Here is a 12,542-nt window from a genome sequence, read left to right as displayed (position 1 = left end):
CCTAGTACACTTCACCAGGACATTTATGCTATAATGGTAGTGTCCCTACCTTTGAGCCAAAGACCTGAGTTCAAATCCCACCTGCTCCAGAAGTGTGTCATGACATCGCTCTGTGAACAGTCACTCTCACCTCATCTTTGGAGCTGAATACTATGGGGCAGATTTGTACAAAGGCTATTCAAAAGATAAGTGGCACTCTCTGACCTCAATATGCTTGTGAGTCTGTGTTGCAGCTTCACCAGGTTAATACCTTATTTTTCAGTATGCCTTATGCTCCTCTTTGGTGCATTCTTGCATTCTTCGTTGAACCAGGTTTGATCCCTTGACTCGCCAATTCATTTGAAATATAGTAATATAAAAAATAGGAACAGGAGAAAGTCACTCAGCCCTTCGAGCATGTTCCACCATTCAAAATCACCATGGCTGATCCCACAACTCGATACCATGTTCCCACGTAGTCTGCATACCCTTTGGTCCCTTTATTCCCAAGAATCAAATCTAACTCCTTCTTGGAAACATTTTACGTTTTGGCCTCAACTAATTTGTGTTGGAAAATTCTGCAAGCTCACAACTTTCTGGGTGAAGAAATTTCTCCTTTATTGCAGTCCTAAATATCCTTAGACTGTGACCTTGTTTTCAACTACCTGGTCATTGGCAATGTCCTTCCTGTGTTTATTCTGTCCAGCCCTGTTAGAAATTTTATAGATTTCTGTGAGATGGCCTCTCATTTGTCTAAATTATATAAATACAATGAGTAGAAATCGGAAAATAGAAGTTTGGCATATTGTTTACTTTTATAATGAAGTAAAAGTAAAATGTTACAGTATTCGCTCATTGGTTGCACAAGAGCATGTGATTCTTGGAAGCTGAACTTGACTTTTTTTGAGACTACCTCACACTAGGTGCCTTTGGGTTGAAAGAAAAACTGCTCAGCAACAGCTTTCGGATGGTGTTAAGGAGTAGTATTACACACAACTGAGAGAAGAAGATACCAGTAGGATTCAGACGCCCAAAACCCTACAAGCAGGTCAGGTCCCTTTCTCTCCAACTCTGAGTCGCAGGTAAATAATATCCAAGACTCTTCAAGGGAAAAAAAAGTCTAAAACCATCAAAATCAAGGTCTAAGTAACTGGCCCCTAAACTAAGGACTGCATGGTTGAAAACATGATATTGTTGCCAAAACCAAAGTAACTGAGAGAAAGTCACTTAATTTCCCCTGTGATTTGGACTCTTGATCCACTGTCTTTGTTTATTTTTACCTCTATATTCCACCTATGATACTGCTGAAAAACAGTCTGTCCTGTTTGTGAATATATGTGTACATGTTTGGACTTAATGGAGATATGGTTTAATTTGCATATTTGTAGTTAATGAGTTTTTGCCACGTTAGAGGATCTATTTCTTTTTATTTCCTTGTTTATTAACAAAAGTTTCTTTTATTTTAGACAGTGGTCACAGCCAGGGAAATTTTCCATCCGAGTGATTCAATTGGTTATATTTCATATTTGTGACACCTCACCAAATAAAGGTGCTCCATTTCCAGCGCAGGTTTCTACCAGGGGGGACAATGGTAAGGGTAGAATAGAGGCACTGAAATAACTCTTCAGGGTCTGGTATCTCATCAACAGTCACCCTTTATTTACAAATACAAAGCCTTTGTCTATAGCACTATCTCTTGCTGAGTCAGGCACGAGAGTGTCAGTATCATCCTTGTGTGTTAGCCAGAGCTCTCTAATTGTATCAGATTAACAGTCCATTTTGCTGACCTCACTGCAATCACTCAAAGCAAGCCAGGCCATGAGGTTAAAGATTGTACTCAAATAAAATGCTGCTGTTGTTCTGCAGTCCCTCATGGATACCCAATTTGAGTATGTCCTATGCCATCCCAATTCTTCTGCCTCCACCGTATCTGCTCCCAGGAGGACCAGTTCCACCATAGAACACAGCAGATGGCCTCCTTCTTTAGAGACCACAATTTCCCTTCCCACATGGTTAAAGATGCCCTCCAACGCATCTTGTCCACATCCCACACCTCTGCCCTCAGACCCCACCCTTCCAACCGTAACAAGGACAGAACGCCCCTGGTGCTCACCTTCCACCCTACCAACCTTCGCATAAACCAAGTCATCCGCCGACATTTCTGCCACCTCCAAACAGACCCCACCACCAGGGATATATTTCCCTCCCCACCCCTTTCCACCTTTCACAAAAACCATTCCCTCCGTGATTACCTAGTCAGGTCCATGCCCCCTTAAAACCCACCCTCCCATCCTGGCACATTCCCCTGCCACTGCAGGAATTGCAAAACCTGCGCCCACACCTCCTCCCTCACCTTCATCCAAGGCCCTAAAGGAGCCTTCCACATCCATCAAAGTTTTACCTGCACATCCACCAATACCATTTATTGTATCCGTTGCTCCCAATGCAGTCTCCTCTACATTGGGGAGACTGGACACCTCTTAGCAGAGTACTTTAGGGAACATCTCTGGGACACCCGCACCAATCAACCACATCGCCCTGTGGCCCAACATTTCAACTCCCCCTCCCACTCTGCCGAGGACATGGGGGTCCTGGGCCTCCTCAGCTGCTGCTCCCTCACCACCAGACGCCTGGAGGAAGAACGCCTCATCTTCCGCCTCGGAACACTTCAACCCCAGGGCATCAATGGGAGTTCAACAGTTTCCTCATTTCCCCTTCCCCACCTCAGCCCAGTTCCAAACTTCCAGCTCATCACTGTCCCCATGACTTGTCCTACCTGCCTATCTTCTTTTCCACCTATCCACTCCACTCTCCTCTCTGACCTATCACCTTCATCCCCACCCCCACTCACCTATTGTACTCTATGCTACTTTCTCCCCACCCCCACCCTCCTCTCACTTATCTCTCCACCCGTCAGGCTCTCTGCCTGTATTCCTGATTAAGGGCTTTTGCCCAAAACGTTGATTTTACTGCTCCTTGGATGCTGCCTGAACTGCTGTGTTTTTCCAGCACCACTCTAATCTAGACTCTGGTTTCCAGCATATGCAGTCATTGTTTTTACCTGTTTAGGAAGATGGTATTTCCAGCTTTGACAAAGGGTCAGTTAGACTCGAAACATCAGCTCTTTTCTCTCCTTACAAATGCTGCCAGACCTGCTGAGATTTTCCCAGCATTTTCTCTTTTGGTTGCCACACAGTATAATGGGTGCTGTTCTCAATGTGAAGACGTAACCGTCTCCACAAGGACTGTGCAGTGGACACTCCTACCATTACATTCATGGATGTACATATCTGCAAGAGACTGGTGAGGGTGAGATCAAGTAGATTTCTCCCTCTTCTTAGTTCCCTACTACCTGCCACACACTCAAACTAGCAGCAGTGCGAGGACTGAGCTTTCTCGGTCAGTAAATGTACTCTTGAGCTGTTCTTGATGGACATTGAAAATCCCTGCCCAGAGTACATCCTATACTCTTGCCACCTTCAGTGATTCTGCTGAGTGGCATTCAGTGTAGAGGTGAACTGATTCTTCAGCTAAAGTGGGGGAGGAGGAGGAGGAGGAGGAGGAGGAGGCAAGTGGTAATTAAACAAGTGGCTTTCTTGCCATGTTTGACCTAATAATGTGTTATTTCATGGAATCCAGAGTCAATATTGAGAACCAATACTTTCTTGAGTTTCTCTTGCTGTGCCAGACTATTCTGCTGGTGAGATAGAACGTCATCATTCCTGGGTATCAGGGAAATTGTAATGTTTGATTCTGAGTATGAGTATGCCAGTGTTTCTTATCTTATTAGTGGGATGGGTTCCCCAATTTTGGCATTAGCCTCCAGTTGTTAGAAAGGAGAGTTTGCCGGTCAACAATACGGGATTTGCATTGTCATATACAGTGCCTAAGCTGATGCTGGGTGGTCTTCCCTGTTTCGTTTATTTCTTTAGATTTCATAGTGGTTTCGCTGAGCAGAGTCTCTTGCTAGGCATTTCTGAGGGAGGTTAAGAGTCAACCACACTGTTGTGCATCTGGAGTCACATATAGGCCAGTTCATAGGAACTTAGAAATTGGGAGTAAACCATTCAGCCCCTCAAGCCTGCTCTACTATTGAATGAGATCATGTCTGACCTATGTCCTAACTCAATGTAATTGTCTTTGGCTTATATCCCTTAATACTTCTACTTCATAAAAATGTTAAATGTCTCAGATTTAAAATTAGTAACTCATCCTGCATCAATTGCTGTTTGCGGAAGAGAGTTCCAAACAACTATCACACTATGTGTAGAAGTTCTTCCAAACATGTCTCCTGAACATTAACCTCATTCTCAGATTAAGTCTCCTTGTTCTAGAATCCCCAACCAGTGGAAATACATTATCCTTTCTACCCTGAAGTCCAGGTATTATTATTCTTGTAAACCTACATTGTGCTCCCTCCAAAGTCAGTGTATCTTTCCAGAGGTCTGAAGCCCAGATGTGGTCTCAGTATTCCAAGTGAAGTCTAACCGGTCTGGTTTTGTATTGCTGCAGTATAACGTTATTATCCTTATTTTCCAATATATGTTCAGTTTTTTATCCAGTTATTTGATTGCCATTGTACTAGTTTTTAATTTCAGATTTTTATTCAATTCAAATTTCAACATTAGTCATGATGAGATTTGGACCCATGTTCCCAGAATATTAACTAGAGTGTCTGGGTTACTAGTCCAGTGAAATTAATTTATTAATTAATAAATGATACATCTCTTTTCCCTCTTCATCTAAGTTTTTAAACCTACTTCTGGAGCATGTTTCATATAGATCCTGGATCAGTTGTCAATTTTAAATGGCATAGACTTTTTTTGTTATAAAAGGAATGAAGGGATATGGGCCAAAGGTCGACATATGGAATTAGACCACAGATCAGCCATAACCTCATTAAATGTTGAAATAGGCCTGGGGGCTGAGTGGCGTACTCCTGTTCCTATGTTGCCATGTGTCCCTCTCACTACGTTAACTAGGAAAGTAAAGTCACCACAGTCCAAGAGGATCAGAGGGATGTTCGCTCACTAGAGAGAGAGATGGCTGGTGGTGAGTTTAATCTGAGGGTCACCATGCCTCAGATGATGATAAGATTGAGAAGTCAGGATCTTCATGGTAACCTCGGTCAGTGCAGGAACTGAACCTTCACCATGAACATCACTCTGCACTGCAAACCAGCCATCCAGTTATGTGGTGGCAATGAACCTTGGCAGAGTAGTCTCACAGTGGAGCTGTACGCTTATTAATTCCACCATCTAGTCCAGGAACTGCTGCCATCCAAACCAAGATCAATTCACTGAGCAGAAACATTCCCTGGGTGCATGGCCTAGCTTATTCAGTGGCTAAATACATTCAGTCATCAAAGAGCTCAGGACTTGAGGGATCACTTAAGGGGTAAATGACAATTGAAATGTTTGTTCTGACTGATAACTTTACATTATGATCTAATAAATTGGTTCTGACTGACCTAAAATTGCAAGGTTCATAATTTATCTAGCATCCTGGGTTGATCGAGGCCAGTTACAAAGGTAGAAGTATAAGGTTGATCCATAAGCAATAAGAAGGAAAGTTGATCTTTTCTCCTTCCCTGCCTATGGATTCAGTACTGGAATACAGTAACTGATTAGATTGTCTCATACCTGTCAAGGTCATCAAATACTCCATATCCACTTTTCTTATCATTCTCCCAATGTCCCACATACTTAAAGGGAAGATTTTCCATTCGCGAGCTGTGTAAAATTCCAAATCCATGACATTGATTGTCTTGAAAATAACCTTTGTAAGTCATTCCATTTCCATACCTAGAAACAAATTAGTTTTATTTACATTTTCAGACTGAGTTGCATAGCATTATCACAAACAAGCTATGAAACACCCAGCCTGTGCTCAGTTAACTCAAATCTTCAAGCCATAAATTCTTTACTTTGTGTGCGGTTAGTAAACTTGCTCTATTGAATTCAGTTTTCCACTAAATAAGTATAGAACGGCTGCAGACAGAGTTGTATCACCCTGAGATTCATGGGTTGTAATGAATTTACAGAGCATTTAGACAACCCAGACCAAATTAATAACAATGCTAAGTTTTGAATTTCCCCTTTCAGATGTTGGGCTGTGTTAGCCAAGTCCATGAAAGCATGAAATGGCGGAGGATGATGCTTTGTATCCATGTAAACATGAGAATGACGAGAACGAGGGTAGGCCCAATCAAGGACAGTCGTGGGAGACTGTGTATTGAGTCGGAAGAGATAGGAGAGGTCTTGAATGAGTACATTTCTTCAGTATTTACAAATGAGAGGGACCATATTGTTGAAGAGGAGAGTATGAAACGGACTGGTAAGCTAGAGGAGATACTTGTTCGGAAGGAAGATGTGTTGGGCATTTTGAAAAACTTGAGGATAGCCAAGTCCCCCGGGCCTGATGGGATATATCCTAGGATTATGTGGGAAGCAAGAGAGGAAATTGCAGAACCGTTGGCAATGATCTTTTCATCTTCACTGTCAATAGGGGTGGTGCCAGGGGACTGGAGAGTGGCGAATGTTGTGCCCCTGTTAAAAAAAGGGAATAGGGATAACCTCGGGAATTACAGGCCAGTTAGTCTTACTTCGGTGGTAGGCAAAGTAATGGAAAGGGTACTGAGGGATAGGATTTATGAGTATTTAAAAAGATACTGCTTGATTAGGGACAGCCAGCACGGATTTGTGAGGGTTAGGTCTTGCGTTACAAGTCTTATTGAATTCTTTGAGGAGGTGACCAAGCATGTGGATGAGGGTAGAGCAGTGGATGTAGTGTACATGGATTTTAGTAAGGCATTTGATAAGGTTCCCCATGGAACTTATGCAGAAAGTCAGGAGGCAGGGGATAGTGGGAAGTTTGGCCAGTTGGATAGAGAACTGGTTAACTGGTCGAAGTCAGAGAGTGGTGGTAGATGGTAAATATTCAGCCTGGAGCCCAGTTATAAGTGGAGTTCCGCAGGGATCAGTTCTGGGTCGTCTGCTGTTTGTAATTTTTATGAATGACTTGGAAGAGGGAGTCAAAGTGTGGGTCAGTAAATTTGCAGACGATACGAAGATTGGTGGAGTTGTGGATAGTGAGGAGGGCTGTTGTTGGCTGCAAAGGGACTTAGATATGATGCAGAGCTGGGCTGAGGAGTGGCAGATGGAGTTCAACCCTGTCAAGTGTGAGGTTATCCATTTTGGAAGGACAAATAAGAATGCGGAATACAGGGTTAACGGTAGGGTTCTTAGTAAGGTGGAGGAGCAGAGGGATCTTGGGGTCTATGTTCATAGATCTTTGAAAGTTGCCACTCAGGTGGATAGAGCTTGTAAGAAGGCCTATGGTGTATTAGCGTTCATTAGAGGGATTGAATTCAAGAGTCGTGAGGTGATGTTGCAGCTGTATAGGACCTTGGTAAGGCCACATTTGGAGTACTGTGTGCAGTTCTGGTCGCCTCATTTTAGGAAAGATATGGAAGCTTTGGAGATGGTGCAGAGGAGATTTACCAGGATGTTGCCTGGAATGGAGAATAGGTCGTACGAGGATAGGTTGAGAGTGCTAGGCCTTTTCTCATTGGAATGGCGAAGGATGAGGGGTGACCTGATAGAGGTTTATAAGATGATCAGGGGAATAGATAGAGGAGACATTCAGAGACTTTTTCCCCAGGTACAACAGAGTATTACAAGGGGACAGAAATTTAAGGTGAAGGGTGGAAGGTATAGGGGGGATGTCAGGAGTAGGTTCTTTACCCAGAGAGTGGTGGGGGCATGGAATGCGCTGCCTGTGGGAGTGGCAGAGTCAGAATCATTGGTGACCTTTAAGCGGCAATTGGATAGGTACATGGTTAGGTGCTTAAGCTAGGACAAATGTTCGGCACAACATTGTGGGCCAAAGGGCCTGTTCTGTGCTGTATTGTTCTATGTTCTATATCCGGACATTAGTGGGGTGGAAGTTGAGGACCAGGGTGTGGGTGGTTCTATCCTTGTTGTGGTTGGAGCAGTTGGGATTCAAGGGTGGAGATTCAGAAAGTGGAGGAGATGTGGAGGGCATTGTTGAGCATGTGGGAGAGGAAATTGCAGTCCTTGAAGTAGTAGGAGGCCATCTGGGATGTTCTTGAGTCGAATTGTTCTTCCTGGAAGCAGATATGGCAGTGGCAGAGGCAGAGGAATTGGGAATACGGGATAGCGTTTTTACAGGTTGGGGCCTGAAAGGAGGTAGCTGTGGGAGTCGATGGGTTTGAAGTAGATGTCCGTATTGGGTCAATTGTCAGAAATGGAGATGGAGACATCCAGGAAGGGGAGGGACCTGGATGCTTTGGAGAGAATACAGAAAATGTTTACCATGATGCTGCCTGGGATAGGGGATTTTAGCTATGAGGAAAGGATTGTTTGACTGGGTTTGTTTTCACTGGAATGCAGGAGGTTGAGGGGTGACCTAGTAGCAATTTATAAGATTATGAATGGCATGAACAGAGTGTAAGTGTGAGGCTTATTTTGCACAATGGAGGGGTCAATTACTAGGGGACACAGGTTCAAAGAACAATGGAGGGGAAGTTTAAAAGAGATGTGTGTGGCAAGGTTTTCACACAAAGGGTGGAAAGAGCCTGGAACATGTTGCTAGAGGCGGTGGTGGAAGCAGGCAGAATAGTAGCATTCAAGAAGCACCCGGGATGAATACATGAACAGGAAGGGAATCCTGTAAGTGAAGACCGTTTTAGCATGGAAGGGCAAAATGTGGCAGCACAGACTTGAAGGGCCGAAGGGCCTGTTCTTGTGCTGTACTGTTCTTTGCTCTTTGTGAGATTTTTATTCAAGGAAGGAAAGAAGGAACAAACTGGGCAAATAAAAACTGGTTCGTTTAATGTCAGATATAGGCAAAGGTTTGGAATGCTGAGAAACAGATATGTTAATCAAGGATAGATAACATGAATCTGCTGGGAACTGAGGCACCAAATCAAGTCTTTCTAGTTTCAAAGCCTGAGAGCTGACCATGACACGGATTCAAACATTCGATCTACTTACTCACAGATGCCATAGCCATGCATCGTCCCTTTTCTCCAGTGACACTTATAACAATCAAAGATCTCTGGTCCTCCAGGAGCAACATATACACCAAAACTAGAACAGAGCACAAGTCATTAGTATACCCATAAATCAATGGAATTCCCAATTTACCAAGGGGCTACTTGTGCCCCTCCAGTTCCCATTCACTTGTGTACCCTCTGATAATTAGCTGTATGATGCTGACTAAGCCAGGATACAATGCTGCTCTCTCCCTTTCCTGAAGCAATGCCAGAAGAGACAGGCACATCACAATTTTGTACTCTGTCAATCAGAAAGGATGCCTGTATGGCAGAGGCCTTGGAACCTTAATGGTGGCAGGATGAATGTGGAGTGCTTACGTTCAGTCTTCCCCCTCCTCCAAGCAATATAGCTATTTAGCTCACCTTGGAGCCATACAGCACATTTTGTTAATTGTTTTGTATGATGGCTGCACCTCTTAAATTCCACCTGACCCAGTTAAGTAGCAACCTGCATTGAAAGCATCGTACCAGCAAAATGTTCCAAAGCATTTTACTAGTGCATAATTTGGCAACATTGATCGGGCCAAGGGTGGGAGATCAGTTGAATGGACGGTAAAAACATTACCAAAGGAAGACGTTCCTAGAGTGGTGGGCCTCATAGGATTGATAGTTATCCATCATGAAAACTGAAATGACCTTGATTTCACTTGCAATAAGTGTTGATCTTACGCTAAAGTGGGCTGTGTCTTTTTGGAATATGGCAACAACTCTCCTTGATTAGATTATTTAAAACCATCGGACAAATTGAATCACCATCTCATCATTCTGAGCAGATTTTTAGACCCACTAAAGAAGAAAATAACTACGTAAATACACTTTGCTAGCCAAGCTCTTAGCCAGAAATGTCATGGTTGGGAAAGTTACATTGGACCATGTTTACATATCATGATGAAAGACGATTGACCTGAAACATTCTCTTTTTTCTCTTTACAGATGTTTCCTGACCTGTCTAATATTGAACATGAACTGCCTTTATTTTACGAACAAAACCTCAAACTTAGTATAATATTTCAAGCACTTCAACAAGAAAATAATTAGGCATGAAGGGGGCATTAAGATGTGACCAAAAAGCTTAGGCAAATGGATGGAATTTAAAGGAGCATCTTAAAGGATGAGATAGGGGTAGGGAAGCAGAGCAATTTCAGGATGGAATTCTAGCACTTAACAACTGAAAGCATAACCATTAACACTGGAACAATGGAAGCAAAGGATGCACAAAAGACTAGAATGGAGAACACTGCATATGACTGTAGAGTTCAATGTGGTTATAGGAAGGGTGGGGCAATAGAAAGTTTCAAAAATCAGGATGGAAATTCTAAAATTAAACTGCTGCTGGACCAGGAGTATGTAGGTCAATGCAAGTCAGAGAATATGGGGATGAGAGTTAAACAGGACTTGTACAAGTGAGAATATGGGCAGCAGAGTTTGGGATGATTCTAAAGTTTCTGGAAGCTGGAAAACAAGAGACTCACCAGCAGCCCTGAAACAGTCAAGCCTAGAGGTAAGAAAAAGGCTTAGATCAGGGTATCAGTAGTTGACAGAGTGAGACATTGAGACGGGGGTAGAGCCAGGTGATGATAAAGTGATGGAATTAGACAGTCTTGACATTTCTTACCCATGTTCCTGACCATCTTCATAATTTCCAGCATAATTCCGTCCATCTGGCCATTTCATGATTCCACTAAACCAATGAAAATACCAGTTACTAAATAGCTGCTGCTATCCACAACCCTAGGAAATTCAAGGTGGTGCCCAAATTAGAAGGAAGGGATTTGTTCTGCAATCAGTCTCACCCGGCAATGAATAGCACTGGCAATTAGTGTAGATCTGAAAACTGTAGATCCACAAATCCTATCCCCTATCCAATCGGGGGTATGGGTTCATGATCTATAGACCTGTTTGCTCTGAACATTTCTCACTGGTGGGTCTGCTTACAGGTAAAGACGTTATCACTTCACTGATTTTCTTCATCCGATCTTGCAATACATAAGGCATATTTTAACCCATTAGCTCTTGGAAAAAAACTTTTCCAATATGTTCACTTTCATGATAGTCCTGATTTTCAAGAAACTAACTAATTACCTTTGAAAATTACCACTGAATTTGCATCCATTATCCTAGCAGACAGCACCTTCTAGTTTCCATATTTGCTCCACAGACTTACTGATCTCTCTCAAATAAGGCAACCAAACTGGATCTTGTTTAAATTTTAAGTGACCCTTGTGACCCAATCACTACACAAAATAAATACCTTTTAAGAAAAGTTAGAGATTATTTCTGCCAACATTTTATGTGTTTCAATCGATATTCCTTAACGAGTCAGTTCTTGGAACTACTTTCAGAAAATATTGTCAAGAACTGTCGGCAAAGACCATCCCAAAAGGATTGGTTTTTCTGCTATTCAGATGAAAAGACCCTGTCTACAAATACAGATACCATTGATGGGAACATATTCATGGGAACACACTGCACCTATTGTACCAGTAATGAGGAACAGGCAGGTGGTTGTAAGGCTTAATTTTGCTCAACAAACACTGATCATAAACCATCTGAACAATATCAAACAATTGTCAGTGCTACTTCCCAATTAGACACTGGTTGAAAAGGTTAACTCTCAACAATTGTATACCTGCCCTGGGGCTTTCCCTTATACCAGTTGCCTTCATAGATTGCATCCTTAAATCGAGGGTTGCTGTTATAAGTGTAGGCAGCAAAACGACAAACAGGCACATTGTAGGAATCCTCTGCCCCTTCTTCACCCCACAATGGGAAATCCAGTTTGCCAGCTAAGTGCTGCCGAATAGCTTGGCTCAGCTTCCAAAACCATACCATCTGTGAATTTAAGGAACAGAATGCTCAGGTGCGAATGTGTGAGAAGAATGTGCATTTATATTGTTCACAGTCTTAGCACATCCCAAAGCCCTTTGCAGTAATGCACGTTTTGAATATAATTCCCATGATAATGAAATCTAATAGCAGTCCATTAGCATGCAGCAGTGTCATGCAAACATCAAATGAAATTGATAACAACAATGTCTGATTTTGAAAATGTTCCCTGGAGCTAAATGTTGGACAAAGCCGTAGAAGGATTGTCCTGCTTTTCTTAAAGTAGTACAATAGAAGCTTTTGCATCCAGCTACTGGGGCGTATATACAACTTCAGTTTAATATTTCATTCAAAAGACTACACCTCAATGCAGCACTGCACATAGTCTCCTACTTTCTAAACTAAACTAAAATGGCAACCCAGAATTTGTGCTCGGGTCTCTGCAGTGGGTTTTCAGTTTGAAGCATTCGGACTTGAAAGGTGAGGGACCTACCACCCAGTGAAGGATATTCCAGTCAGTGTTGTGACGTATACCAGAGACTGGGTAGGAAAGAATGCCATGATATGTGGTTGGTGTTTCACATTTGGATAAAATTCAAATAAAATAAATGAATTTGAATTTTATTCCAGATAAATTTAGGACATAAATTTGCAACGG

The 12,542-nt window shown here is 42.6% G+C and overlaps 1 protein-coding gene across 3 annotated transcripts in view; it reads right to left on the bottom strand.

The window, feature by feature from the left end:
- Positions 1-12,542, bottom strand: part of LOC140476985 (ALS2 C-terminal-like protein) — a 104,593-nt gene that overhangs the window by 36,062 nt on the left and 55,989 nt on the right. For all 3 annotated transcript variants that reach the window (XM_072570038.1, XM_072570040.1, XM_072570039.1), the window contains 4 exons: positions 11,688-11,890; positions 10,674-10,739; positions 8,997-9,092; positions 5,622-5,783 (listed from right to left, as the gene is read on the bottom strand). In XM_072570038.1, the coding sequence (XP_072426139.1) occupies positions 5,622-5,783; positions 8,997-9,092; positions 10,674-10,739; positions 11,688-11,890 (527 nt within the window). The remainder of the gene's footprint in view (positions 1-5,621; positions 5,784-8,996; positions 9,093-10,673; positions 10,740-11,687; positions 11,891-12,542) is intronic.

This window comes from Chiloscyllium punctatum, chromosome 5, assembly GCF_047496795.1.
Source record: "Chiloscyllium punctatum isolate Juve2018m chromosome 5, sChiPun1.3, whole genome shotgun sequence".
NCBI lineage: Eukaryota > Metazoa > Chordata > Chondrichthyes > Orectolobiformes > Hemiscylliidae > Chiloscyllium > Chiloscyllium punctatum.
This window is presented reverse-complemented; position numbering and strand designations above follow the sequence as displayed.